Source organism: Gambusia affinis, linkage group LG04, assembly GCF_019740435.1.
Source record: "Gambusia affinis linkage group LG04, SWU_Gaff_1.0, whole genome shotgun sequence".
Classification (NCBI taxonomy): Eukaryota; Metazoa; Chordata; class Actinopteri; order Cyprinodontiformes; family Poeciliidae; genus Gambusia; species Gambusia affinis.
In genome coordinates, this window is record NC_057871.1 from 5998395 (window position 1) to 6024338 (window position 25944).

Sequence of the window (25944 nt, forward strand, 5' to 3'; positions counted from 1 at the left end):
AGTGGAAACCATTTAATTTGCCTCTCCATAATCTACGGATTATAAAATCTACGGATTTTTGCTCACCTTGTAATTTTAGAAACAAATTAAATTACATAATTGAATGTCTCCCTTATGTTAGATTGGGAGATTATGAGTAGTTACTATGAACTGACTGGAAATTTAAACAGCTAATTTAATTTGCGAATCTGAAGGAAAATGATCCACTGTGGTGACCCTTTGAGAAGAAGTAGCAGCAAAAGTCTCATTAAAAGAGTTAAATATGTTTCATACAACACAAATAATGAGATTTATTTATTCATTTATTTATTTATTTATTTATTGTGTACTAAGGGGTCTGACTTTCATTCAGAAGATGGCGGTAATGCCCCATTATAATAGTAGTCAAACGCTATTAGTGGGGAAAAGAAGAGGAAGTGCTTATTCATCTCTGCAGGTGGCCGTTTCCTGTCTGTGTCGCCACGTTAACAAATCATTCATATTATAGTTATTGTAAATAGTAAATTAACTATCTAATTATCCTGTTTTAGATAGTTAAAACAGGAAGATCAGAGTGGTTAACAAATGTTATTGTTGAAGCAGTTCCCTAAATGAACATTTAGCTCTTTTGACAAGAAACGAAACGCCTTATACTGTGCATTTATTCTGAAAAGCTCCGCGCAGGAAGTTGTGTTTACCGCGACACTTCCGGGTATACATCCGCTAGTGTTTGTTCAACGGTTGCTCTTTATTAGCCTTTCGTCTGTCATTCATTTTAGCTTCTTTTAGCCATTTTTAAAGATGAATACGGTTCTATCGAGAGCTAACTCGCTGTTCGCCTTCTCCCTGAGCGTCATGGCGGCTCTGACTTTCGGCTGTTTCGTCACGACGGCGTTTAAAGACAGAAGAGTTCCTGTGGACATCCACGTCTCTAAAGTTATGCTGTAAGAGCTTCATTCATACCAGCTGTTCGGGGGAGAAAAGTACTGTTTTTGTCTTCATGCACATTATAAGCTAAGACATTTTTATGATGCTTCACCATCACCATGTAGAGTCAGACCGAGGCCCTGCTGTCTGATCGGATGATCTGTAACCCAGACTTCCTCCTTCTGTCATATTACCACCTGTGGTGATATTTATTATCTCACTAGATTTAAAACTGGCTTCATAATAAAAAAAAAATCTATTTAGAAAGTTTCGTCATGTTTTGGAAAAGCTGCATTAATATTTATGCACATTTATTCGCCATTACCACATAGGAGCACAACCATACGTCTCTTACTAATGACCATACCTCCTGTTGGCTGACATGCAGTGCCTGCATCATGCGGTGTGGACTCACAGTTCGCCTCTAAGTCCAGCTTTTACTTGGATGCAGAAAGCATGGGTGGTACCGGACGGGGGCTAAAAGAGGCCAGTTTTCAAAGACTGAATTTTCCAAGTATTTTTAGAACATTTCTGAGAATAATCTCAAAGTTTCTGAGTTTTTTGGACGATATTTGGAAACAAATAAAAAATACATTTTGGATCCTCTGTAGTCAGCATCACCATTCTTAAGACCCACAAAATCTCCTTGTAAAAACTCTTAACATCAGGCTCCAGATTTTCCTTAAACTGAATCCTGAAGATACCTGGCAACCTGGGGAAAAATGGGGAAACAGAAACGTTCTTATTTATCTAATTTGAGTTTCAAACTAATTAATTATCCTTTTTAACAGGAAGAATGTTGATGACTTCACGGGACCCAGGGAACGAAGTGATCTGGGGTTTATCACATTCGACATCTTAGCTGATATCCTTTTACTTCCCATCGTGGAGTGTCAAGACAACTTTGATCCAGGTGGATTTAGACACAATCTCTACTACACTAACATTAATGTAACTGTACTTTGTTTTTGAAGAGACTTGATGAATTCAAAGTGCTGATAAAAACAAAGTTCATTATTTTAGCTGTTTGATGAAATGTGTCTGTGCTGTTCCTTAACTATTCCCACATTTGGAGCCAATTTTCGACTGGAATGTCAAGCAGCTGTTTCTCTACTTGTCAGCTGAATACTCCACAAAGAGCAACGTAAGTAAACACACACTTATTGAGCTTTAGTGTGTTCAACTAGTTTGGATGAAATAAAAAGTCAGACACGTCATTCAGACAATGTCCTGGCTTACACTCATACGTTTTCTCACACTGCTGTTGCATGGAATCAGGTTTAACACATACACCAATCAACCTGTGGTCTTGAGAAAACAAAGTTTATTTTCTTGAAATTAACTCATTTTCTCAAGAAAATTATCTGGAAAAATTGGCGCAGAAAATGTCTGCTCTCAGTTTCAGTATAAGGCAGTTTGATTTATAACAAAAAACTGTATTTCTGTACAAACTACCCATCTAACTTGCATTTCAGTGTATTTTTAATAACATTTCGGCTAGGGCTGAAACGATTCCTCGAGTGATTAGAGTGCCTCGATTATTAAAATTTCTCGAGGAGAATTTATCTGCATCGAAGCTTCGTTAAATTATATTTTATTATTTACCGCACCGTGTTCCAGCCGGGTTGTTACTTGCATTGAACGGAGCTCTCACTTCCGCCGGAGTTGTTGACGAAAACTGTTAGCAGCAAAACGTCCAGTTTTCAAGTTCGACCTGGGAGGATTTTATTGATTCATGATCATGTCCGGGTCTTTGTCGTTTTTCGGGGGCCAATAAGCTTCCTTAAAATGAATGGCGTGATACCTGGAGTACGATAGTCTTTTTCAAAAATTGGATGCGATAGTAATGCTGCTGTTATGTTAGATTTATCGATGTTTTACTTTATCTTTTTTTAAACCGATTACTCAGTTAATTGTAAGAATAATCAATAGATTACTCGATTACTAAAATATTCGTTTACAACAGCCCTAATTTTGGCTGCTATTACACATCTATTTTTCTGCGCTGATGTACTGTATTCTAAATATTTTGTGCTGTTTAAAGTTAAATACTAGTATTTAACTTTAAATATTCTTTTCATTGTTGTTAAAGTTAAATACTAGTATTTAACTTTAAATATTCTTTTCATTTCATTTAAATATTCTTTTAAAAGAATATTTAAATGAAATGAAAAGAATATTTAAAGTTAAATATTAGTATTTAACTTTTCAAGCATATTTTGTTACTCTTTGGTGGGTCATGACAAAAATAAATTTTTCACTACCAAAACCTCTGATTGCAATGAGGTTGTAATGTTTTAAAGATAAATTTAAAACATTACTCGGATAATAACTTTGATATAACTCTTTTAGGTGACTATAAAATTGTGTGTGTATGTGTCAGTCTCTAAACCAGGTGGTGCTGTGGGATAGGATCATCCTCCGAGGGGACAACACCAAACTGAACCTCAGAGAGATGAAGTCCAAATATTTCTTCTTCGATGATGGGAATGGACTCAGGTTAGATGCTGCAGAGTGTTAGAAGCATGATGGATTTACACCAAAACCTGTTTTTATGCTCACAAGATAAATATTTAATTATTATGTTACATGTTTTTGTTATGTGAAAAAAATTTGCGCATGCGCACAATGCTGGAAGACAAAAATGCGCTTTTTTTCTCCCACAGCCGCAAGAGCAGCTCCTTTCACAAAATAAAATCTGGAGATGTAGATGTTATTAATTTAGCGCAGTGCGCCACAGCAAAGGGGGAAAGTAACGCAGAAAATTGGATGAACAACTCAAACCCACTCTAATTCTTCTGTTTTCTCGCTCTCTGTCGGCTACGCTATACCCAGATCCGTTGCCATAGCATCTGACTTCAACACTGCTAACGTATCATGGTGCGTTCACACCAACCGCGTTTTGAGCGTCAGGCGCGACTGGTTTACATTCAAAGTCTATGTGGTGGCACGTTTTGAACCGTTTTGTGCGTTTGAACCAGACGCGCCAGATGCTTAAAACGCGTTTGGCGTAAATGCACCAAAGATCCACACTCGTCGAACTTGAAGTGTTAGACACATTTGGTGTGAACGCACCATCAAGAAAACGCAAATATTTATCTATTTCTTATAATATTGACGATATCAAAGCACTACGTCCCTTTTTCTTTTCTATTATCACTTGTACGTTTAAGATTTAGGGCTTTGTGTTGAAACTTCACACCCAAAATTAATGGTAATCATCGATGAGTACTCGGGGTTTTTTGCCTTCCACCAATCACATTGCAACAAACTTTGTTAATTAGCTTGTATTTGTGTTCCTGAATGCGATTGGCTGACGGGCATGTCCGTGTTGTGTGCAGGGCCAATAAAAACATCACCTTGACGCTGTCCTGGAACGTCGTTCCCAACGCTGGGATCCTTCCTCTGGTAGCCGGAAGCGGACACGTCAGCCTGCCTTTCCCCGAGCAATACGAGACCACGAAGAGCTACTAGACAGAAATGTTCACCTGCAGCAACGCACACACACCTTTTCACCACGACTGATGACACACACACACACACACCATACATTAGTGTTTTTCTGTATGAGGCAGTTTGTAATAAAGAAATAAAGTGTAACATTTGTGTGCGTTAAGATTTTGTGTGGAAAGTGCTGATCCGACTCAAAATAGTGTTAAATATTATCGTGGGATACATTTTTCTAGATCTGTCACATTAAACAATAAAATTGTTTTGAGACCATTTTCAAGTAACATAATAGCATAACAATGAGAGAACACATTCTCAAAAATAAATAAACTTAGGACAAGTTTATTAAAAATCCTTAAATTTCAGTTGTGAAACCTGCAGAAACCCTGCTGGTTGAGACGTTTTGGCAGGACTGCATGTCATCGAACTCTGGTCTGCTTTGCATTGCAAACCAAAATGCATTTTCTATGCAAGTGAGGGAGAATTGAAGAGAATGTAAACAAGCTAAGAGAGTAAGATTGGCTGCAGCTGTAATTCTCATTAGTCAGAAAAAAAGGATATCAAGTTTGCTTTGTTGGTGAAAACTTGACCATTCCCATTATAACAGAAATAACAAACATAGGACTACTAAACTTTTATTTTATCACAGTTCTCAGATAAACAATATTCACAAACACATATGCTCTGTTTACAAAGAAAATACTAAAGTAAATTCCTCCCCATCTTTCTTTTTAATGTTTTAAATTACAAGCTGTAATAAAAAGGGAGAACTCCCATCCACCTCCATCAGTGATTAAATGAAGGCACTACTTCCTTTTAGGCCACTCTTTGATAATGTTTTTAATAAAGGTATGGCGTTAGTCCAGGCGTTGGATGAGCTTCTCCTCCATCATACAGTAGAGGGCGATGTGGGACAAATCCGAGATGAAAGCGTCACAGGCACGTCTGCTGATGCCCTTACAGCCTCGGAGGTCCAGCAGAGTCAGAGAGGAGAAACGCTTCAGGTAGGGCAGGCAGCCATCCGTCAGCTGGTTGCAACCTTACAAACACAAACAAGTCAGGATTTAAATGAAGAGATGAGACGGGCAAGGGTTAAACTACTGCTGGTAATCAATTGAAACAGTTTATCACCATTATTCACTAGGCCTTACTTTATAAGCTGGAAATATAAACATAGTTGTATATTTATATTAATTTCTCTTGTTGCACTCCAATTAAAATGCAAGAAATTATCTGATTTTTTTGCAGTCTAACTTCTCAACAGCAACAAAGTGAAACTTATTCCACCAGCCAACTAGCTCAGGGGACGACTGACAGATTTTATTTTCTAGTTCTTGGGTGCTCTACTCCTTTCTTATGCCGCCCTGGGCAACTGCCCATATCAAAAGCATTTGCACATTTTCAAAGAATGTTTTACTGTCTCAAACCAAACTCGGTTTTCCAGGTTTTTATATTCAGGAATATTTAAAGTCAGAGGCTTCTTCAAACTCACTGCAATACAGACTGCTACAGCAGATCAAGAACTGAAGAATTTGAATTACTATGGGTTACAACATTTAATTTCCCTTTAGGACCAAAAAAAGTATTTTTGAATTCAAATTTTTTTTAAATGTTAACTTCGAAATTACCCACTTCATTCTTTTCCTATGGAACTTAATCCTGCGCCAGAGAAAGGTTACAAGTCAAAATAGTTTGATTAATCTGCATTGTGCAACAATAACATATTAAAATTCTCAGATTAAGTCAATCAAGTTTGTTTGAACAGCATATTTTAGTAAGACAGTTCAAGTGCTTCACATTATAAAAACAAAAATAGAAGGTTATAAAAGTCACAACAGTCAACAACAGTGAAAACAAAAAAATGTTTTATATTTTACATGCCATCATCAAATATGTTGGTCAATGTTTCATTGATTATGAATCAAAATCAGCTCTGAAAAATGGGGTTTTTAGTCTAGATTTAAAGGAACTCAGTGTTTTGGCTGCTTTGCAGTTTTCTGTTTGTTTGTTCCAGATTTGTGGTGCATAGAAGCTGAATGCTGCATTTCCACGTTTGGTTCTGGGGATGTAACACAGAATCAGAAAACTTAGAGGGCTGGAAGATTGATACAACAGCAGCAGATCTATAATGCTGTTAAGCCATTCGGTGATTTATAAACTCTCTTCCTGGTTTTAGTGAAAACATTAGTGCATGTGTTTGTGTTGACAGTTAAAATCCTAAATTACTGACAGTTTTCAGATTGTGATCATTTAAACACCCACCAGAGAGCGTGATCTCGCTGAGGTTGTTGCGGGTGTGAGTCCCAGCAGCTGCCAGCAGGGTGATGCAGGAGTCTGTTATGTCCTTGCAGTGAGCCAGGTCCAGTGCCTCCAGCTGGGGCATGTGGCGCTGCAGCAGCCTCAGTGTCGACTCACTCACATCCAGACCGGACAGGCGCAGCGTCACCATGTTCCTGAGTCTGCTGCGGGACGACTCCAAGTCTGCGCAGACGGATCAAGACGACAAGTGACTCTTAAGAGTGATGCTTATTGATCATTTGTAGTTTTTTTTTCTTTTTGTAAAAATCGTTTTCCAAATTTAGGCTTTTAATCAGACATTAAATTACATTTTATTACAAAACTGCACAGTATGAGCATCAAGCACTTTTAAGGACTTCATACAGAAATGAAGCAGTTTGCAAACATCTAACTGAAATTCAACCATTTTCACACCACCAAAACAAAATATTGCCAAGTATTTGTGGTCTAGTTTCTACTGCAAATATTTTAGTACATTTGAAATAAGACAAAACTAACCTGTAGATAAACCAAGCTAATATTGCTTTGTTTATAAGCTCAATATTGACTATAAAAAGTACTTATTCCATTGGTAGATGATTTCACTTATAAAAAGAAATTTTTTCCATGTTATAAGTGAAATAATCTGCCAATGGAACTAGAACTTTTTCATAAATATCAAGGAGTTATTGACTTAAACTAAGTTCCTGTATCTAGTTGAAAAGTTACTTTTAAGTTACTACACTTGAAATAAGAGAAAACTAAGATATTTGCACTAGAAACTAGACCAAAAATACTTGGTAAGATTTTGTGTTTTTGCAGAGGAAGGATTTCAAGCCACTTGGCTCTGATTTTGCCTACTTCTACTGACCAGGTGGGGTGATGATCTCTTTAATCTGGGCTTCTTTAATGCCTTCACACCAGCGCAGATCCAGCAGCTGCAACTGGGGCAGAGTGGGAGAGACCAGAGCAGACAGACACGACCAGGGCAGACCAGTCAGCCTCAGTTCCCTCAAACCTGCAGAGAAACACCGGGAGTGTGAGGGTGATGAGGCGTGTTCGGACAGGGAGGTGTGTGTTTGTGGCGGTTTGTACCTGGGAGTCTGGTGAGGAGGCAGTTGAGTTGTTTCATGGCCAGCGGCGTCCAGGATAAGTCCAGAGAGGTCGGGTGGCGTTTAATGATGCCTGCCAGTGCCTGATTACTGAGCGGGCTGCAGCGACTCACATCAATGTGACTCCACAGGCGTTTGTCACAGCTCCTACACACAACAGCACCGTAAGGATGAAAGTTATTGATTAATGAATAAATATAAAGTTGATTGATCTTATCCATTGACTGACGATTAACTGACATCCAGTCATTTTTCTAAAAACCAGAGTTCTTCTCTTATATTGTGGGGGTAGACTGTCTGCAATCTGAAGGGTTCCATAACATGAAGGGTTATTTTTTTATAATATGCTGTATTTAAAAATATATAATTAGGGACACGCTAAGAAAACTTCAAAAATAACATTGCAAAAATAAAGTCATAAAATTTCAAGAATAAAATTAAAATATTACAAGAATAAAGTATTAAGAGAATGCAGTCATAATATTATGACTTTATTATTGTAACATGGCTGTTTTCATACTACTATGACCTTTTAATACTATGACTTTATTCTATTACTTCAACTTTAGCTTTGTATTATTACTATTCATGTAATATTGTGAATTAATTCTCATTATTTCAACTTTTTTCTTGTACGACTTTATTCTAGAAATATGATTTTACTCTCGTATATCTTTTAGGAAGGACTTTTAAAAACTTTCGTCAGCTGTATTAAATACTGACTGAATCAACAGAAAATTTTAGTTTTCTCACCTTATTAAACTTAGACATATTTATAAACTCACAAAGACCCTCAAAAAATTAACAACAAACCATTAGTCGACAATTGAACGTACGTTTAATTGTTCTCGTCCGTACCTTAAAATCAGCCGTCCTTATTGGCATCATGTCTTTTCGATCGCGTTCTTCATAATCCTTTCCGTTTTCTGTCGTTATACCTCGACGCCTCAGTACAGGAGTAACTTTTTGTTGAAAACTTAACGCTGCTTCGCATGCAGCTCTACTAAATGAGTTCTATTAATGCGATAACTTAGAAAGCTATTAAAGTACTTATAAATATAAACAGAACCACATAACGAGCATTTTACATCCCTTTCCGGACTCCATTTGGACCTTTCCTCATTTCTGTTAAACGACGCGCCCGTCGCCATCTTGATTCTTGGTACCAACGGCTCCGATTAACTATGACCAGCGACGCCCTCTGCTGGATGGCGGCCAAATTACAAAACTGAAAATAGTTCTAAGGGGACGTTTTTAGTTAATCGATTGGAACTAATTTGAATCTAACAAACCATTAGCAGTCAATTAATCGTAAGTGTTTTAATTTAATTGATTTTAATAAACCTGAATCTGTAGACATACCACTTGTACCAGGCTTTACAGACAGTCATGCAGGCCAGCAGATCGGCTCTGTTCAAGTAGCTGAAGACGGACACCCAGACCTCCTTCTCCCCTCCCTGATCACTTCCTGCATCCTTAAAGGACGGCAGGGACAGTAGTGACGATGGGAGGGAGGCGGCAGAAGCAGCAGCCTGATCTTCCTCTGAGGAAGACGGCGAGTAATTTCTCCTGCTTTTGTCTCCCTGGTTTCCTCGTATACGAGGCCTGAAGGAGAGGAGAAAAAAAAAAATCAAACTAAATTGTCACTGTGAGCCTTTACGTAGTGAAAATATTCTTAGTTTTCAACCTAAACTATTGTTGTAGATTTGTAAACAATGCATATCCTGAATGTAGAGGAATATTACACATTTTCTAAGCTGAACCTTCTTGTGTTTGCTTTGCCCTCAGAACAGAATAAAGTACCCAAAAATTGTACCCAAGCAAGAACAGCATTACTTCAACATATTAAACATAATTTTACTTAAGTAAAATTAAAAAGTAGCCACCCAAAAAATAACTCAAGTAAGAGTAAAACAGTGACTCAAACACTGAGTAACTGATCAAAACATTAATAATTTAATATTTAAAAGTAGTATCATCAGATGGACCAAAATGTAAAGTTATGTGAAAATTTTGGGTATTTTATGGACCAAAATGAAAATTATTCAAATAAATAATATGGTTACAAAATAACAAAAGAAAAATAAAATTACAAATAAAGTTTATAAAAGTTGGACAAAAACTACAGGTGTGTGTCTGTCTGGTGAATTTCTATTTAAAATAGGTTTGTTCTTCACTCAGAGAAGTTACTCACATACTGCATAGTAAAATTACACAAGTCAAAGTATAGTTAAAAATAATCCAAAAATAAATTTTCTCAAAAATTTACTCAAGTAAATGTAACTAGTTACTGTATAACTCTGGTTATCAGATAGAAGTAGTAGGAGTATTTGTAACTAAAACAGAGAAATCTCTACCTGCCCGGTCCTCTTGGGGTTAGAGAGTCAGCAGGATCAGAACCCCGGGCCCTGGAAGGTTTGGAATGAGCCGCCTTTCTCTGGATGAAGCCCTGCTGACCTCCTGCAGCTCCAGTTGACCTTAACCCCATGGCTGCTTCCAGCTTTGGAACGATGGAGCCTGAACCGAGCAGACAGGTAGCGCTCAGGTAACACAACACTCAACTAGAGAGAATGACTTTAACTAGAGCCAGGACTTTAACGTCATAATTACAATAAATTAATTACACATCTTAAATATCTTTTTTATTTTCTTTAAACCTACAAAACGTCCTGAGCCAGAACCTTTGTTTTTGATCGTTTCTAGTACGCCTGTAAATGTGACGCACAAGCAACATCCACAAACAAAATGGACGACAGAGCTGCTTCTCTCTGCCCATTGTAGGTTAATTTTTTATTCAAAAATCAATCTAATGGGACACTGGAAAAAACTGTTGTTGGGTACAAGTTGTGCTAAAAGGAGTTAGCCTGTCAGTGAAGCTATTCAGGCCTAAAATAGCAACTTAATGCTAAACATGTAGCAGCGCCAACGTTCCCAATGCTAATGTCAGCGTCCACAGTTCATATTTCTAAAGAAGTTACATGAATGATCAGAGTGAATATAATAGGTCTTTCACTAATTTGATGGTTGAATAAACCAAATTACAGATTAAAAACAAATATTTTTTATAGGAGCTATTAGTGTATTTTTATTAAAGCTACATTATGTAACTTTAATAAAAATATATGTTTTTTACATTTTTGTTAACACTATGTTAACTATGTCGTGACAGCATGGTGTGAGACAGATCATCTGTGATCCTATTGCCATCTGCATAAATGCACTACTCCTGAAACAACCATTTGCTGATATATGTTTTGCTTAAAATTAAATTAATTTTGATTAATTTCAGAACCTTAAGTTGACAATTTAACTGAGTCCCATCACTAATTAAACACTTGAGTTCCTCCGTTTACCTGACTGTGTCTTGGCCTTGTGCGGCTGCTGCAGCGTGACCGTCAGGTAGGATCCACTCAGCAGGTCGTCGTTCAGATCGGACACCAGCAGCACTGGCGGCTCCGGGTCCGAATCCCAGCGTCCGTCTTCCTCCTCATCCTCCCTTTTCATCTCGTCGTCCTCTGCCGTGTCCACCTCCTCTTCCTCGGGGTCGAACTCCTGCCCGTCGCTGTCGTCATCTTCGTCGTAGTCCCTCCTGCGTCTCCGGTGTTTGTGGCGCAGATATTCCTTCTCTTCCTCACTGTCGCAGTCGTCCTCGTCGTAATCGTCCTCGTCATCATCGTCGTCCTCATCGTCATCTTCGTCATCGTCTGACTCTTCGGAGTCGTCTCCCCTGCGTTGCATCCTGGATCCTCCGCGGAGCCGGACCCGGCCTCTGCGACCGACCTCCTTCATTCCCATCCCTCGCTTCAGCCTGAGGACTGACATAGAGCAGCCTGACACAAACCCGCCTCGGTTCCCCTTGTGGGACAAGCCGCCCCGCGACAGGCCCCTCCTGCTGGCGCCAAACGACTTTCTGGACGAGTAGCCCCTTCTTCTTCTGTGAGACACTAGAGACACGATGTGACAACAACAGGAGAAGTAAATATTGCATAAAAATCGTAAAACTCTTTCCTTCTTCTGGCATATTTTATGTTTTTAGTAAACAGTGACTGAAAAGCTGCTGAGCTTATTTAAATTTTTTGTCCGATTAATTAATGAATTAATTGCCACAGGAAAAAGTCATAGAATTTTTAACAAAATAAAAGAAACAGTCAGATTTCTGAGATTAGAATCGGAGATTTGGGGAAAAAAAAGTCTCACTTCTGGGGGATTATGATGCTTCTGTAAACAAAATTGGCCTTCAAAATATATTTATTATCAGAATGGGAATTATCTAAATTTTTCCTCCGACTAAACCATTAACTGCAACAGGCAATATCTAAAAATAAAGTAGCAATAAATAGTTCATATTTTTATCATTTTAGTACCATAAAATATTGTTATAAAACTTTTGAGTCCATATTGTCCACCTCTAGCTTCCAGCAGACATTTAAAACACACAAACCGTGATCATCGTCATCACTCCCAGAGTCGTCGCCCTCCTGGCTGTGGAACTGCCGTCTGTAAATTTTTGCAATTCGAGCATCAAGCAGCGATGAAGATTTCCTTTTCTGCACATTGGAGGAAAAGAGGAAGAAGATTAAAAACAAAAGGAATCAGAAGCTAAAGGTTTGATCACACTGATCCTAAAACAACTGATTCTTTTTACACGAAAGATCGACACATAGTGCATGTTGTTCAACTTATTTTATTAACCTCCTTTACTCTGACACCCCTAAATGAAATTCAATGCAACAGTCTGCCTTTCAATTCAAGACTGCAAAAAACTAAATCTTACCAAGTATTTTTTGTCTAATTTCTAGTGGAAATATCTTAGTACACCTGAAATAAGACAAACCTTATTTTTAGTCAATTTATTCCTTAATATTGATGAAAAAAAGTACTAGTTCTACAGGCAGATTTTTTCACTAATAACAAAAGACATTTTATCAAATTATAAGTGAAATTATCTGGGATCATTTCCTTAAAACAAAATTGAAAGTTAATTTTTTCATATTTCATGTATACTACAAAATTTGTACTGGAATCTAGACCAGAAGTGCTTGGTAATTCTTTTGTGTGTTTTTGGAGTGAATTCAGTTTATTTATAAAGCATCAATTCACAACAAATATTTTAATAAAAAGGCACTTTACAAAAACTTAAATTAGACATACATTCCAATTGATCCCAGTATCACTTCAGATCCTAACAGAGAACTAAAATATGAAAAAGGCTCAAGGAATATAAAAGCATCTGAAGGCGTCACATATTTAGATAAAATAACTTCTGACTCACCAATGAATCGCCTCTGTCACCTTTGCACTGTAAACAGGATAAATTTAAGACTCTGAAAAAGAGCAACTAAACCAAACAAAGTGACATGAAGCTGAAGAGAGATTAGGATATTGATTACCTCTCGATCGGTGATGCCCTGGACACACTTTGGACACTCCCAGCAGCTGGGCAGGTCTTTATTCACAACGCCGTCACCCTGAACCTAACAGGACATTTGAACAGAAAGTCAGCACCAGAGTTCGGTAGTAACTACATTCACCTGAGAACCTTTTGGAAAAAATTTAATCTTAGGAGTATTTTTACTGCTCTGTGCTTCTTACTTTTACTTGAGTAATTTTATTATGAAGTATTTCCACTCTTACTTGAGTAAAATGTCTGGATTTTCTATCCACTGAAGGTTTTAAACAAAAATTCACCAGACACGACACACATCGGCCGTTTTTATTAAAGTTTATTAAAAAATTTTATTGAAAGAAACTGATTTAGAAAAAAAACATTTTGCCTGATTTAGTTATTTTTTGTTACTTGTATGAATTATTTTAATTTTCATCCTCTCAATATCAAAATTTCCACTAAACATTATTGTTTTGCTTCATCTAATGTTGAAATATTTAAAGATTAAATGATTGATAATTTGATCAGTTACTCAGAACTCGAGTCGACATTTTACCAAATGTTTTTTTACTCTTGGACGGCTACTGCAGTTTGAATATCAAGCACTTTCAAGGATTTTATACAGAAATCAAGCACTTTCCAAAATGTAAATACACCTAGTTTAAATTAAATGGTTTTCAAGGATTTTAAGGAACCTGTACGAACAAAAACAAACGTTCCCAGCTTACTGTGAGGCAGGCAGGATGGACAATCTGAGCACAGCTGGAGCACTCCATCAGAGTGAGGGAAGTGTCTCCAGTTTCCTCCTGGTTTGGCTCCTTGCAGATTTCACACACTGCAGACAGGGGGAGGCCCGGCTGGACAAGGCAGCAAAGTTACAAAACACACACACACAAAAAAAAAAAAAAAAATCAGTTCACTCACTACAACAAACCCCGTCAATAATACCTTCGGCATAATATCTGGGAAACCCAAATCTATGTGGTAACAGTTTATTTGAATGGATATGAATAAGACTGACCTGATATAAACATAAAGGAGTCTTCATGAATGTTTACGACCGTTGTCACAAAGTGTCATTCAGTAAATAATGACACTTTTAATGCAAAGTTGCACAAAAAGTCCATTAAAAGTGTCAACTATGCATTAAAAGTATCATTATTTACGGACTTTTATAGAAACATTCATGAAGACTCGTTCATGTTTATCACAGTGTCATGTCAGTGTTATGCACACTCATTAAAATAAAGTGTTAGAATGCATTTTATTTGTTTACTCAAACTCAAAACTGTTATTTACAAATTCTCCAACCAAAATGGAGAAATTATTTGAGAAAACTCCATATTTGTATTTGTGTGTCTACAGGAGCAAACTGAGACATAGTCTGCTCATGTCACACACACATTATGTGACTAGGAATCACATAATGCAGCGATGTGATTCCTAGTCTTGTGTCTTATTAACTTTACATTCAAATAGACTAATTAAAGGTAGTTTAATAACTATATCTGTCCATATAAATCAACTTCCTGGTGCCATGTTTAACTCCTAACAGGAAGTTGTGGTTGTTTTGAAGCAATCTGGTTGGCTGAGGCGGTCTGAGCTTTGCACCACACTGCCCCCTATGGGTCTGGAATGTTTAAACCAATAATCAGTGCAGATTTATGTGGACGGAAACATTTTTAAAGATGCGGTGCAGATACATACTATTTATTGAATAAAATGTATATGCATTAATTACTTTTATCCCATTATTGGTACTTGCAAATAACATTTTGCGATATTTATAAAAATGTATTTGACATTTTATTCATTTCTTCACCTTTCTTATTAAGTAACATTCTTGCAAACAGTAAAGTAAAATTTAATTGAGCAAAGAGAAGCATTTCTACTTTGCACACAACAGATAAATATTGAATTTTCTTACAGAGAGGCACTGGCGCAGCACACAGGTCTGCTTGAGTTTCCCAGGTCCTCCAAACTTCTTCATGTCTCTGCAGAAGTTACAGTCTCCACACTCCGCTCTCATACACGCCTCACAGCGTTTACATCTGCAGACAAACGGTGAAAATAGATTCTCTTCATGAAGAAGTGTAATCTATTCATGAATAGATTACATTTCTATTCAGAATGATAGAAGTGTAATCTATCGCAGAATCATCCTGAACGCAGAATGATCAGAGGAACGATCAGAGGTACGCACTGGAGCCTTGTGTCCTTCCTCAGACACTTCAGTTCATATTTTTAACCAAATTAGGACTCTGTACGGACTTCCAATTAGGACTGAGACAATTAATCGTGATTAATCAATTATTGGAATAATAATGAAATAATTTAGAATTTGATTGTTAACTGGAGCAAACAAACTCAAGAAAAGGCCATTTCCTGAAAGAACACACTCAGAGCAGTTTCTAAGCCAAAATTGTACAAAAATATAAACATTTAGCATTTAAAATGGAATAAATATGTCTGTAAATATGCTCCACCCAAAACCTGAGGAGTTCTGGGTAGAGCATTTTTAGCTTCACCTGGTTCAAGTTCAGTAAAAAAAGAAAAAGAAAAAACACCTTTTGCTATCCAATTAATAGTTGGGTTAATCCAAAAAAGAATCACCAGATTATCCCTACACCGTGTTTATCCGATTAATCATCAGAACAATCGCAAATTGCAGTCCTTCTTCCCATCCCTTCAGTAATTCTGGTTGTGCCCAACACAAACGTTCATTTTATTTTTGCTACCTGACTCTACGGCGCCTCAAGGAGGACATGGAGGAGGGGGGTTTCTGCGGGCGTTGCATGGAGGTCGCTGAGGGCGGTTTAGGACGAGGAACTGGTGGCGGCGGAGGAGGAGGAGGCGGTTGATACCATGAAGGCTGAGGAAGATGCAGAAAAGTCAAGAAAATGTAACATTATTATTGTTGTAGTATTTTCCACTTATTAAAGTAATTAGTCCCTTATATCAATTGATATAAGGGACAAATAAGTTGCCAGATTTGTCTGTCTGAACGCTGGAGGCATTAATACAAGCAACTTTTTACATACGCATCACAATCTAACCATTTCATGTCAGCCGATATCAATAATTAAGAAGGACAGTTCTGTTCACAGAGAAATCATAATCCATTCTGTGTTGATTGTTGTGTTTTATTTTGGATATTTAAATTATCTTCCAGTTCCAGTGTTAAGTGTTCTTTACAAAATGAAAGTGAATCGTTTTTTCAAGAGAGCAAACTTACATTTAAATCGGCTCCAATTTCCTTAACTTTTGGGAGATCAGTGATCAGCCGATACTTACATGTGAAGCCGATCTTATCTACCTCAGCAAAGGTCTAAAATCAACCACTGTCCTGTTTTAAGAGAGGTTTGACTGACAGACCAGCCCACCAGGCCGGTTCTGCACGTTCATATTTAACAACAGTCACCTCACTTTCACAACTTGGCCACTTTATTGCTATATTTAGCAACATTTCAGACAAAAAGAATTGGTATGAGCTAAAATCAGAATCGGCAGGTCAGAATTTTTAAAGATCAGTAATCGGCGACCAGCCAGAAAACTGCAATCAGCGCATCTCTATTCTTATGCCATCATCAACAAATTTATTTGAAAAACATGTAAAAAAATAAATAAAATTACCATTAATCCCAATAATTATCAGGACAATTTAACGTACAGCAAAATTTGTTATCATGACAGGCCTGATCGTCTCTGTGCTGGCGGCAGATTTTGTTTTTCTAGAATCAACAGGAGGAGGATTGTAGCTATAAACAACAAAATAGATGTTTTGTTGTTTATAGCTACAATATTATAGGAGGCTGAGAAAACTGGACCAGATAAAACAGGCCAGTTACTTTAAGCCCAAGGGGTTTCTAAACAAAACGAGTGTTTAAGATAATGTGATGGGAAAATAAAAGAACACAAAATAAAATATGAGAGGGTAAATAGCTATAAAACTGAAAAGGTTGTTTTGGTGCAGAAGGACGTTTGGGTCAGATTCAGATGAATGTTTACCCTGGGTGGCCACTTCACAATCGGTTTTCCCGTGTAGGACAGTTTAGGATTGTCGTTAGTATGTTCCTTCAGTAAAGCCTGAAAGAAAAAAAAAGAAAGAGTTGTTAAAAAAATGAACAATAAAAATATCAACCAGTTAAGACAAAGTGATGTAAAGTACCTTGATGTGTGTCATGAGAGCTGAAGCATTCTGGATCCCGGTGGGGACGCTCCTTTTGCTCGAAGGCAGCGCCTCCAGTTTGCTGATCAAATTCCAGAGACCGTCCAGCTCCAGTGGAGTCAAATGGACTTTGGATGGAGACTTTTCAGACTCTTCGTTCTTATCAGAATCCTCCTCTGAATCAGATAACAGATTTTAATCAGAGAAATTCCAGGATTGGACTGTACATCTAGTCGATGACAAAAAACAGCAAAGCAACAAGTTGGGCATCCAGAAGAAATAACTAAAGTTTAAGATATTGTGGTATACGTGCAGATCTGATGGTGGGAATGTATACGGCTGAATTAGCCAGAGATTGCTTCAGTCAGTGCATAAGGGCTGAAATAGTAGCTGTGTTTCCACTAAAATGTCCGCAAATTTGTTGTTTTACTCCAGAACAATATATAAGGTCTGTATTAAAAGGCGCATTGACGTTTTCTGATAAAATTAAAGGCTTTTAAGTGTGCCTTATAGTATAGAAAATATGGTATTGTCCTCCTGCTACTTCCTGCTGTCTTCTTCTGTGTTTCTGCCAGTAGTAACAGCCAGGTGCAGATCACGACTCATGCAATGTGAAAAAAGCTGTTTTGATATGGCTGAAAAAAACCACCTCATTCTAACGTAAAACCTTTTTATTGAAATTGCTCATTACTTTATTTTCATAGTTTCAATTTGTGACATTTTCCACTTAGTGTAAAGAAACATTGTAGCCAGCAGAACGAACTTCCAGAATATTGACTGAAGGTCAGCAGAAAACCAGAGTCAATCTACAAACTGTATTTGTTTCATACCTGTGCCCAGCGAGTATTTCTGAAACTCAGGGGTGAAGTAGGACGTCCTTGTCAGACTGAAGACGTAGCGCTCCAACACATACCAGCACATCTCGTAAAAGAACGGGCAGCGAAACTTCACAGGAACCTGCAGCCGACACGGGGGAAACCAAGACGAGGGGTGTACAAACTTTATGTCACGTGTGGCAAAATGGTTGAGTTAAAAATACTGTGAGCCAAGAAAATCTTTTGCATTTTTTAGATTAAGGGATTTTGTTCTTTGTAGATTCAAAACTTAAAATAATTTAGTACATTTTCTGTATTAAAAGAAAAGGATGTTGTTTTAAAATTCTTTTAGACTCAACTGAACAAATGTATTCTCTGTTAGAAAAACAAGATTTATTTGATTGTTAAATGACTTGGTTGCAGCAAGCAAAGTCAGCTTTTACTTATTATAAAAGCTTGGTTATAAAGACGCCAATACTTTCTGTATTACTTAACATTTCCTAGATTCTGTCAGTAATATTTTTACCCTGACTATAAATAAAAAGTCTCCATCTGCATTACAGCTGGGTGTCTTAAAAATAAAATCTACAATGATTTCATACCAAATAAGACTTCAATCCCTGTTTGTCTCAAATTTTATTAAAAACAACTGAAATTTTTTTTTTTTTAAACTGACATTTATTTCAATCATCTCTTCTGTAAATTTAAACTCAAAATAATTAGAAGATGTAAAACATTCTGAGCTACGGAAACACACATAGTACATTGTTGGGAAAAAAAATCCACATTTTGCTGAAATTAAATCATCAAAAAGAAAAAATTTGATTAATCGATATAATCAATTTATCCCCCAGCTTTAATCAGCATCAATCACTTGCATTCTCTATTATTCTTCAACTGTTTTTGTGTTCCTCAAAGAGAAATGAATGAATGAATAAAAAAAATAAAATAGGCAGCCCCTGACCCATCACTTGTTGTTATTTACATTTCATAGAGTTTGTGTCAGAACCTACCCGAGTTCTGTCCTCAATGTTGCAGATGTTTAGCTGCATGGGGATGTTGAAGCTGTGCAGGAAGTTTCCTCCAAATACAATCGAATCCACCGGAGTGTAAACCGCATGAATCCAGCCTGAGGATTCAAGCCGAACATCAGAACTGCTTCCTGAGCAGCTGCGTCAGACGTACTCTGAGCGTACCTGAGGGTATGATGAAGGTACAGCCCGGCTTCAGTTCGATCCTCTGACAGTCAGACACTCGATCTCCCAGGAAAATGTCGCCCTGCTTCCCAGACAGAACCCAGTTCTCATAAAGCTCCAGGCTTGGATCCGTCGGAGGGATCAGCCAGAAAACCTAAAACACAAACGCATTTCATTTATAATTATCAGTACAAACAATAAAATCTGCACCATTTAACACAATAAACCCGAATAAAATACATTTTACATCTACCTTCCTCCCTTTGAGAATGTGATACCAGACTGACGTCCCGCCAAAGTCGATGTGAAAGTCCGTGTAGCAACCCTGAACACTCATCAGGCAATATCTGAGGAATAAACAGCAGAGATGGTTGAGTTCAGATGAGCTAGCATGGCAAAAAAATAAATATTACCAAGTACTTTCATCTAGTTTCTAGTGCAAATATCATAGTACACTTTATATAACAAAACTAACTTAAAGTAGCTTTTCAACAAGGCAAGGCAGCTTTATAAAGTAAATATTTCACTTTTAACAAGACATTTTCCCCATGTAATAAGTGAAATAATTTGCCAGTGGAACTAAAACTTTTGGATCAATATTAAGGAATTAATTACTTAAAACAAGCCCACATACCTTGCTGAATAGTAACTTGCAAGTTAGTACCGGGGTTATAATAATTATTTCATTATTGTTCAGCTTTATCCTGTTGTGACTGTTTGCTAGTTTTTATTAGTTAAATATTGTTTAGTTTATTAGTTCTATTAGAAGTTTTAGTTCTTCCGTACTTTGGTTCATTTTTATGTGCAGAATCAAGTATTGTATATTGATTTTGTATTGAATACTCAACAGAAGATACTATTTTGAAAAAAATTATTATTGTTGAACAACAAACTGACTGGCATTTCTCCCAATTTTTGCTGCTTTGCAGTTTGTGAACTAGCGCCACCTGGTGGAGGATGGAGTGCCGTAATTTGCCAACAGCTGATGTAAACTGCTTGTGTGGTGAAAATAAATAAAAAGTAAATTTCACAACAGTTCCATGAAAACGAACAATGTTCTGTCTATAATTTCAAGATGTTTTACTTTTATACAATACAAAACACTTCTAGTTAGTTACAGTTTTTTTACCATTAATTACCAAAAATGTTTTTTCTCAACTTTTTGTTATATCTTTAGTTTTAGTTTACTAAAATACCCTTGATTTGTTCACATGAAATAAGATAAACTCACACATGTACACTTTAAATTAGACAAAAAGATAAGATTTTACAGTAAGCTAGTAAGATTTTGTGTTTCTGCAGTGATGGGTTCGGGTTTCACTGACTCCTGGAAAGGAAGTCAGTGAAACTTCCTTTCCAGGAAACTTCCTTGTCCTAGAAAGCTAATATTTACTTCTGGACTTTTGGATACTGCATGTCATTGATGGAGTTGGTTGAATCCCTCTGCCTCTCTTTTAGATGACGAGGCCACATGTTGTCCACCCAGTCTATGAGCTCCACCTATGCGTACAAAAAAGAGAAAAGCAAAATAAAAATGTATTGAAAGTTAAAACGTTACTCATGTCAGTATATTCACAGAGAGAGAACATACTGTGGTTGGTCTTTTAACCAAATTTTCCAGTTTGGTGTGGCTGAACTCAAGACTTATAACATTATAGAGTTTCTCTCTCTGAGATGCCGGAGTCTCGTAATAACGCGTCCACTGGGCCATGGACATCTCTGTCCCCTTCTGGGTGCTCACATCCATTACGTCTATCATGCGTCTGCTACCTGAGAGGATGAAGAAGACGGGAGGTGGTTGGTCACATGACCAATTCAGAGAAGAAAGAGTTTGAGGAGAGAACAAAATTATGAGAAGGCAAAACAACAAAAGTACAAAAGAATGAGAAGATAAAAGGACAAAATAATGAGAAAACAAATGGACAAAAGGAAAAATAGATGAGAAGATATATGGATAACGGATGTCCTATCAGAGGAATAGAAGAGCAAATGGATGGATAACAAAATAAATATTTTCCATATGTATGAAGAACTGGAACAAAGATACACTTTCATATTTTCTCACTACTGTGGAAACTGATGTTATTCTCAGTGCAGAACATCCAATTAAAGACATGTAGCTTTATCCAGATGAAGATGTAACGTACAATAATAATAAAAACAATAACAAAGATGCTAAAGATTAAAATCTTACCAACAAACGTCTTGACATCGTTGACACTGAAATCAGGTTCTGGCATCCTGCAGAACCACACAAAAGTCAAAGTGATACAATGGCTGAGGTTTAGTTTAAATATCAGGTCAAGTTAGCTTGGTGGCTAATATAACATGTTTGCTCAGCAGCTGAGAACTGCTAACAGCAGCTAACTCATGACCAAGCTAACAGATCATGAGTAATCGGTAAACAGAAATGTTCCTACTTGATTCCCAGGCCTTCAGGCTTCTCAAAGAGGATTGGGTCTCTCAGGCCACCTTTCTGGACGAACTCATATGTAAAATCTGTGAAATATGGAAAAAATGCAAAAACGGACAGAAGAGTACATATAAAAAAAAAGTGATAAGAAAAGCTTCTGTCTCTTATTGTGAGGTTAAAAGCGCTGAACAATAGTTAAACACAACAAATTACCTTTTCCTTCCATGCGGACGATTCGATCAGAACTGAACTTTTCGCTGCTGACTTTCTCCTCCAAGTTGAACATCCTTCTCCCATCAATCTCCTCATCTGAGATCCCATCGTCATGGTAACGCCTTCGAGTACCGGCTCGCTGTAGTGGATAGATCAAATTAAGAAGTACGGAAGGAGACAAAGAATAAAAAAAATAAAAAACTTTAAAAAGCCACAATGAATGGTTATGGGAAGCACCTGTAACCTTTGAACAGAACTGAGTAACAATATGAGATAGACTGTGTTAAACAGGGGCTGCACAGTGGCGCAGTTGGTAGAGCTGTTGCCTTGCAGCAAGAAGGTCCTGGGTTCGATTCCCGGCCCGGGGTCTTTCTGCATGGAGTTTGCATGTTCTCCCTGTGCATGCGTGGGTTCTCTCCGGGTTCTCCGGCTTCCTCCCACAGTCCAAAAACATGACTGTCAGGTTAATTGGTTTCTCTAAATTCTCCCTAGGTGTGAGTGTGTGTGTGCATGGTTGTTTGTCTTGTATGTCTTTGTGTTGCCCTGCGACAGACTGGCGACCTGTCCAGGGTGTACCCCGCCTCTCGCCCGGAACGCAGCTGGAGATGAACCAGCAACCCTCCCGACCCCATTTGGGAAGAAGGGTGTAAGAAAATGGATGGATGGATGTGTTAAACAGTCAACCCAAATTCCAAGAATGGTTAGGGGGTGTCAAACTCCAGAAAGTTTTGGAGAATTTAACTACACAATGAGGAGGTAATTAAGCCATTTCTTTCCAGTGTTTTGTACTTGTTGCACATCTAAAAACTGCAGAACACCGGCCCTTGAGTACTGGAGTTTGACACCCGTGGGTTAGAGTGTGACTAATATTTCATAACACTGAATTTATTTGTACACCACAAAATAATCAAAAAACAATTAATTATTCAACCAAAACCATTTCTTGGTATTAAACTGATCGTTGTCCTAGAAAGCTAATATTTATGGATCTTAAATGCAGCCAGACATCGATGCACAATCTCAGTTTACGTTGTTCAATAGTTGTACAACAACGTAAAAAAAAAGCTAAGAGTAATAACGATTTGCCATACGAGTCATGGAGTCTAGCTTGGTTCTTCCAGGACCAAAACCAGAAAAAAACAGCTCTCCATTCCTGCAGTCCTAAGAACAATTTACAAACTATCAATCATGGCAGAAGTAGCAACAAATTCAAATTCAAAAATATTTTATTAATCCCAAAGGAAAAATAAATGTTGTTATAACTCATTAACTCTTCAGAGTTATTGAAGATGGTGATGGCTGTTGGCAGGGAAGATCTCATGTAAATGGTTTGTATTTCAGTAAATCTGAAGGAGCCTCTGCCTTCCCAGGATTCGTTATTCGGGAAGCATCTCACTGTTCTGGTGGGGATGGTGCTGTCCAAACAGAAGTTTAGATAGTCAGTCACACACTCAGTCATGAAACTGATGTCATCTCCATGTGGCTGGCAGAGAGTGGTCAATCAGTTGCTTCAAAACAAACCTGAAAGGCCCCTTCTACTGCCCATGCTGTGGGCTTTCCCTTTGAGTTGTACAACTCAAAGTGTTGGGTTCTTTAACCTTTTCTGATTGCACTAGTTTACATTCAGTTGTTTGACTCTTTTTCTCATTACATAAGCGGCCTGGGAAACCTAAACGGGCATTATTAAACTTACCAGCCTTTTGCTGAACCGAGGTTTTGAATCATCCATATTCAGTTGAAACGACTGGCTTCTCTCCACTGAAGAAGTAAAGAATCACCAAAGAGGACCTTTAACCTGCACCGTAGGGCCACATGGCTCTTTCGTAGTAAACAATCCGCTAAAACGTATGGACCTAAATGGCTGCAATCCAAGACCCTAAAAAGATTTAAATAACAGAGCTTACAGAGAGCTTGGCTGACTCCGCTTTGATTTAGAATGAATTACCAAAGCGGTTAAAAAGATACAAAAAGAAAAAAAGTAGTCCGACTCGATTACATCATAGTCTAGAAGTTAACGGGAACAATAAGTTATATAGTTTCTCTAAATTCAAGCTCAGCGGAAGCTTTGTTCTAATCCGAGCCGAGACAGTTTTGGTCTGCTGAGATCAAAATGTTCTCCGATAGAATCCCAAACATGTCCTCGGGTTATTTAACAACAGATATATTTAACCGAACAAGCTCGGCCATAGAAAAAACATTTTCTCTGTGTAACTAGAACTGCAAAACCTATCGGCATGAACGTCTCTAAACAGCCGCCATTTTCCGTTCCATCACAAAACAACAGTAGATCCCACCCACAAACTCGTTCTTGACCAATCACGCGAGAGCAAGCGAGAAGCTCATTGGATTTACAGCGGTGACGCTCAGCGTCAAAAAAATGCGTAGATTCTGATTGGACAATTATACCCAATAAGGGCGTAAATAACCTATCAAACTACCAATAACGCCACACTTGAAACCACGTCTTCCATCTTATTGGTTGTTAGGGTCTAACGCCTTTATTGGGTGATAGAACAACATATCAATCATAAGGGTAGCCAACCAGATGACGATGCGACACACCGTCCTCAACGCCTTATTACCCAGTAAAAATTGCATTCAGTCAAATAAGACTGAAAATACGTCAGAACCCAAAGCGTATTATAGCGCTTACCCCCATGGTAACAGAGAGCGGGTCTCCTCAGGACGGAAGCCGTAATCCGGTGGGTGTCAGAGCCTCAGTGAGCTGTCACTACTCCCAAAGACACATCCCAACAGTCATGCTTCAGTCCAACAAGGAAGTGGGTGGTTCTGATGGAAATGCAGCTGCACCTACTGTCATCCACCGTTCATTGGCTGGCAAATGTTGCATGGTTGCTGTGATTGGTAGGAGAGGCTTGTCTTTCAAATAGGTACATCTGATCTACGGCAAGCCAGAGACCACGCTGTGCTGCTTTTGTCTGAAAACCGAAATACTAAAATGTAATTTTAAACAATAAATATTTAGTAGACCACCCAAAAGTCAGTAAACATGCAGAAGCTCTCTACAGTTGTGCTTTAGCTATCAATAATCTTTGCCTAATCGCTTGATTAAATTAGATTTTATCTTGCAGAACATTCAGATGCTCCAGGTCTTCTAAAAAGAGTCTTCTGTTCTGTTAGAACCTAAAATGAAACTAAAAATCATAGATTATAGATCAGACAAACAAAAATGATGGTCGGTGTGTATATATTTTATTTGTGAACAAAATGGACAAATCTATAAAACAAAAACAAATAAATTTTAGTTTTTCCTCCTACACTGATACAAACTCGTACTGCTTAACAATAACACAAAAATTACAATTGTGTTGCAAAAATCAAAAAAAAAAATTCAATAAAAACAAAATTACTGAACAGCCAAAGTTAATTAGACCGAAGATGAATGTTGAATAATGCCCAATATGCTTCAATATGTACATTTTACATTAAAATGGGCTACTTTAATTTTTAAAAAACTGTAATCAGGCTTTCATGGAAATGGGCCCACACCTGAACAGGTTGCCAGTCCATTAAGGCTTGTTTCACGCTTCATAAAAGCTTATCTTCTCCCTAACATGCAGCTCAAAATGGTCAGATCTTAGCATAAACAAGTCAATCATCACCGCCAAGTGGACAGTCATAACCTCTCTTAAGAAGCAGTGTTAAGCACTATAAAATAAACTTTAAAAAATGATGTCATATACACAGCTTTGTAATAAAAACACACAAAACAAGTAATTATAGCTGTTAAAAAGGCAATGTCACAGTCATCTAAGAACAAAAACTTGAATATTTAAAAACAAGAACACACTCTAAAATAGAATTATTTTAATTTCATACATTATAATTGTCACTCACCCACTAAGTGCACTGAAAAAATGCAAAATCTTACCAAGAGGTTTTGGTCTAATTTCCAGTGCAAATATGTTAATGCACTTTAAATAAGAGAAAACTACCTCCTGAGTGATTTTTCAGTAAAATGAAGGATCTTGTTTTAAGTAAATATTT

The 25944-nt window shown here is 37.5% G+C and overlaps 2 protein-coding genes across 3 annotated transcripts; one reads left to right on the top strand and one right to left on the bottom strand.

Moving 5' to 3' along the window:
• Positions 1-668: 668 nt before the first annotated feature.
• Positions 669-4522, top strand: spcs3 (signal peptidase complex subunit 3). Its single transcript, XM_044113514.1, has 5 exons — positions 669-923; positions 1698-1771; positions 1974-2050; positions 3290-3405; positions 4248-4522. The coding sequence occupies exons 1-5, from the start codon at positions 781-783 to the stop codon at positions 4378-4380; spliced, it is 543 nt and encodes a 180-aa protein (XP_043969449.1). The 5' UTR covers positions 669-780; the 3' UTR covers positions 4381-4522.
• On the bottom strand, positions 4497-24761 carry kdm2aa (lysine (K)-specific demethylase 2Aa). 2 transcript variants are annotated; one of them, XM_044113513.1, is made up of 25 exons: positions 24590-24761; positions 21937-22075; positions 21731-21809; positions 21505-21551; positions 20902-21080; positions 20704-20810; positions 19564-19657; positions 19311-19464; positions 19128-19243; positions 18130-18256; positions 17300-17475; positions 17140-17217; positions 15870-16003; positions 15059-15182; positions 13860-13988; positions 13136-13219; positions 13018-13044; positions 12187-12292; positions 11099-11689; positions 10103-10262; positions 9108-9350; positions 7729-7892; positions 7505-7651; positions 6619-6837; positions 4497-5395 (listed from the first exon to the last, which is right to left on the bottom strand). In XM_044113513.1, exons 1-25 carry the CDS (start codon positions 24593-24595, stop codon positions 5214-5216), a joined length of 3612 nt encoding a protein of 1203 aa, XP_043969448.1. In that variant the 5' UTR covers positions 24596-24761; the 3' UTR covers positions 4497-5213. The 2 variants fall into 2 exon arrangements, with proteins under 2 accessions (XP_043969448.1, XP_043969447.1); XM_044113512.1 differs by lacking the exon at positions 24590-24761 and adding an exon at positions 23630-24212 and having other exon boundaries at positions 5186-5395.
• Positions 24762-25944: the final 1183 nt, after the last annotated feature.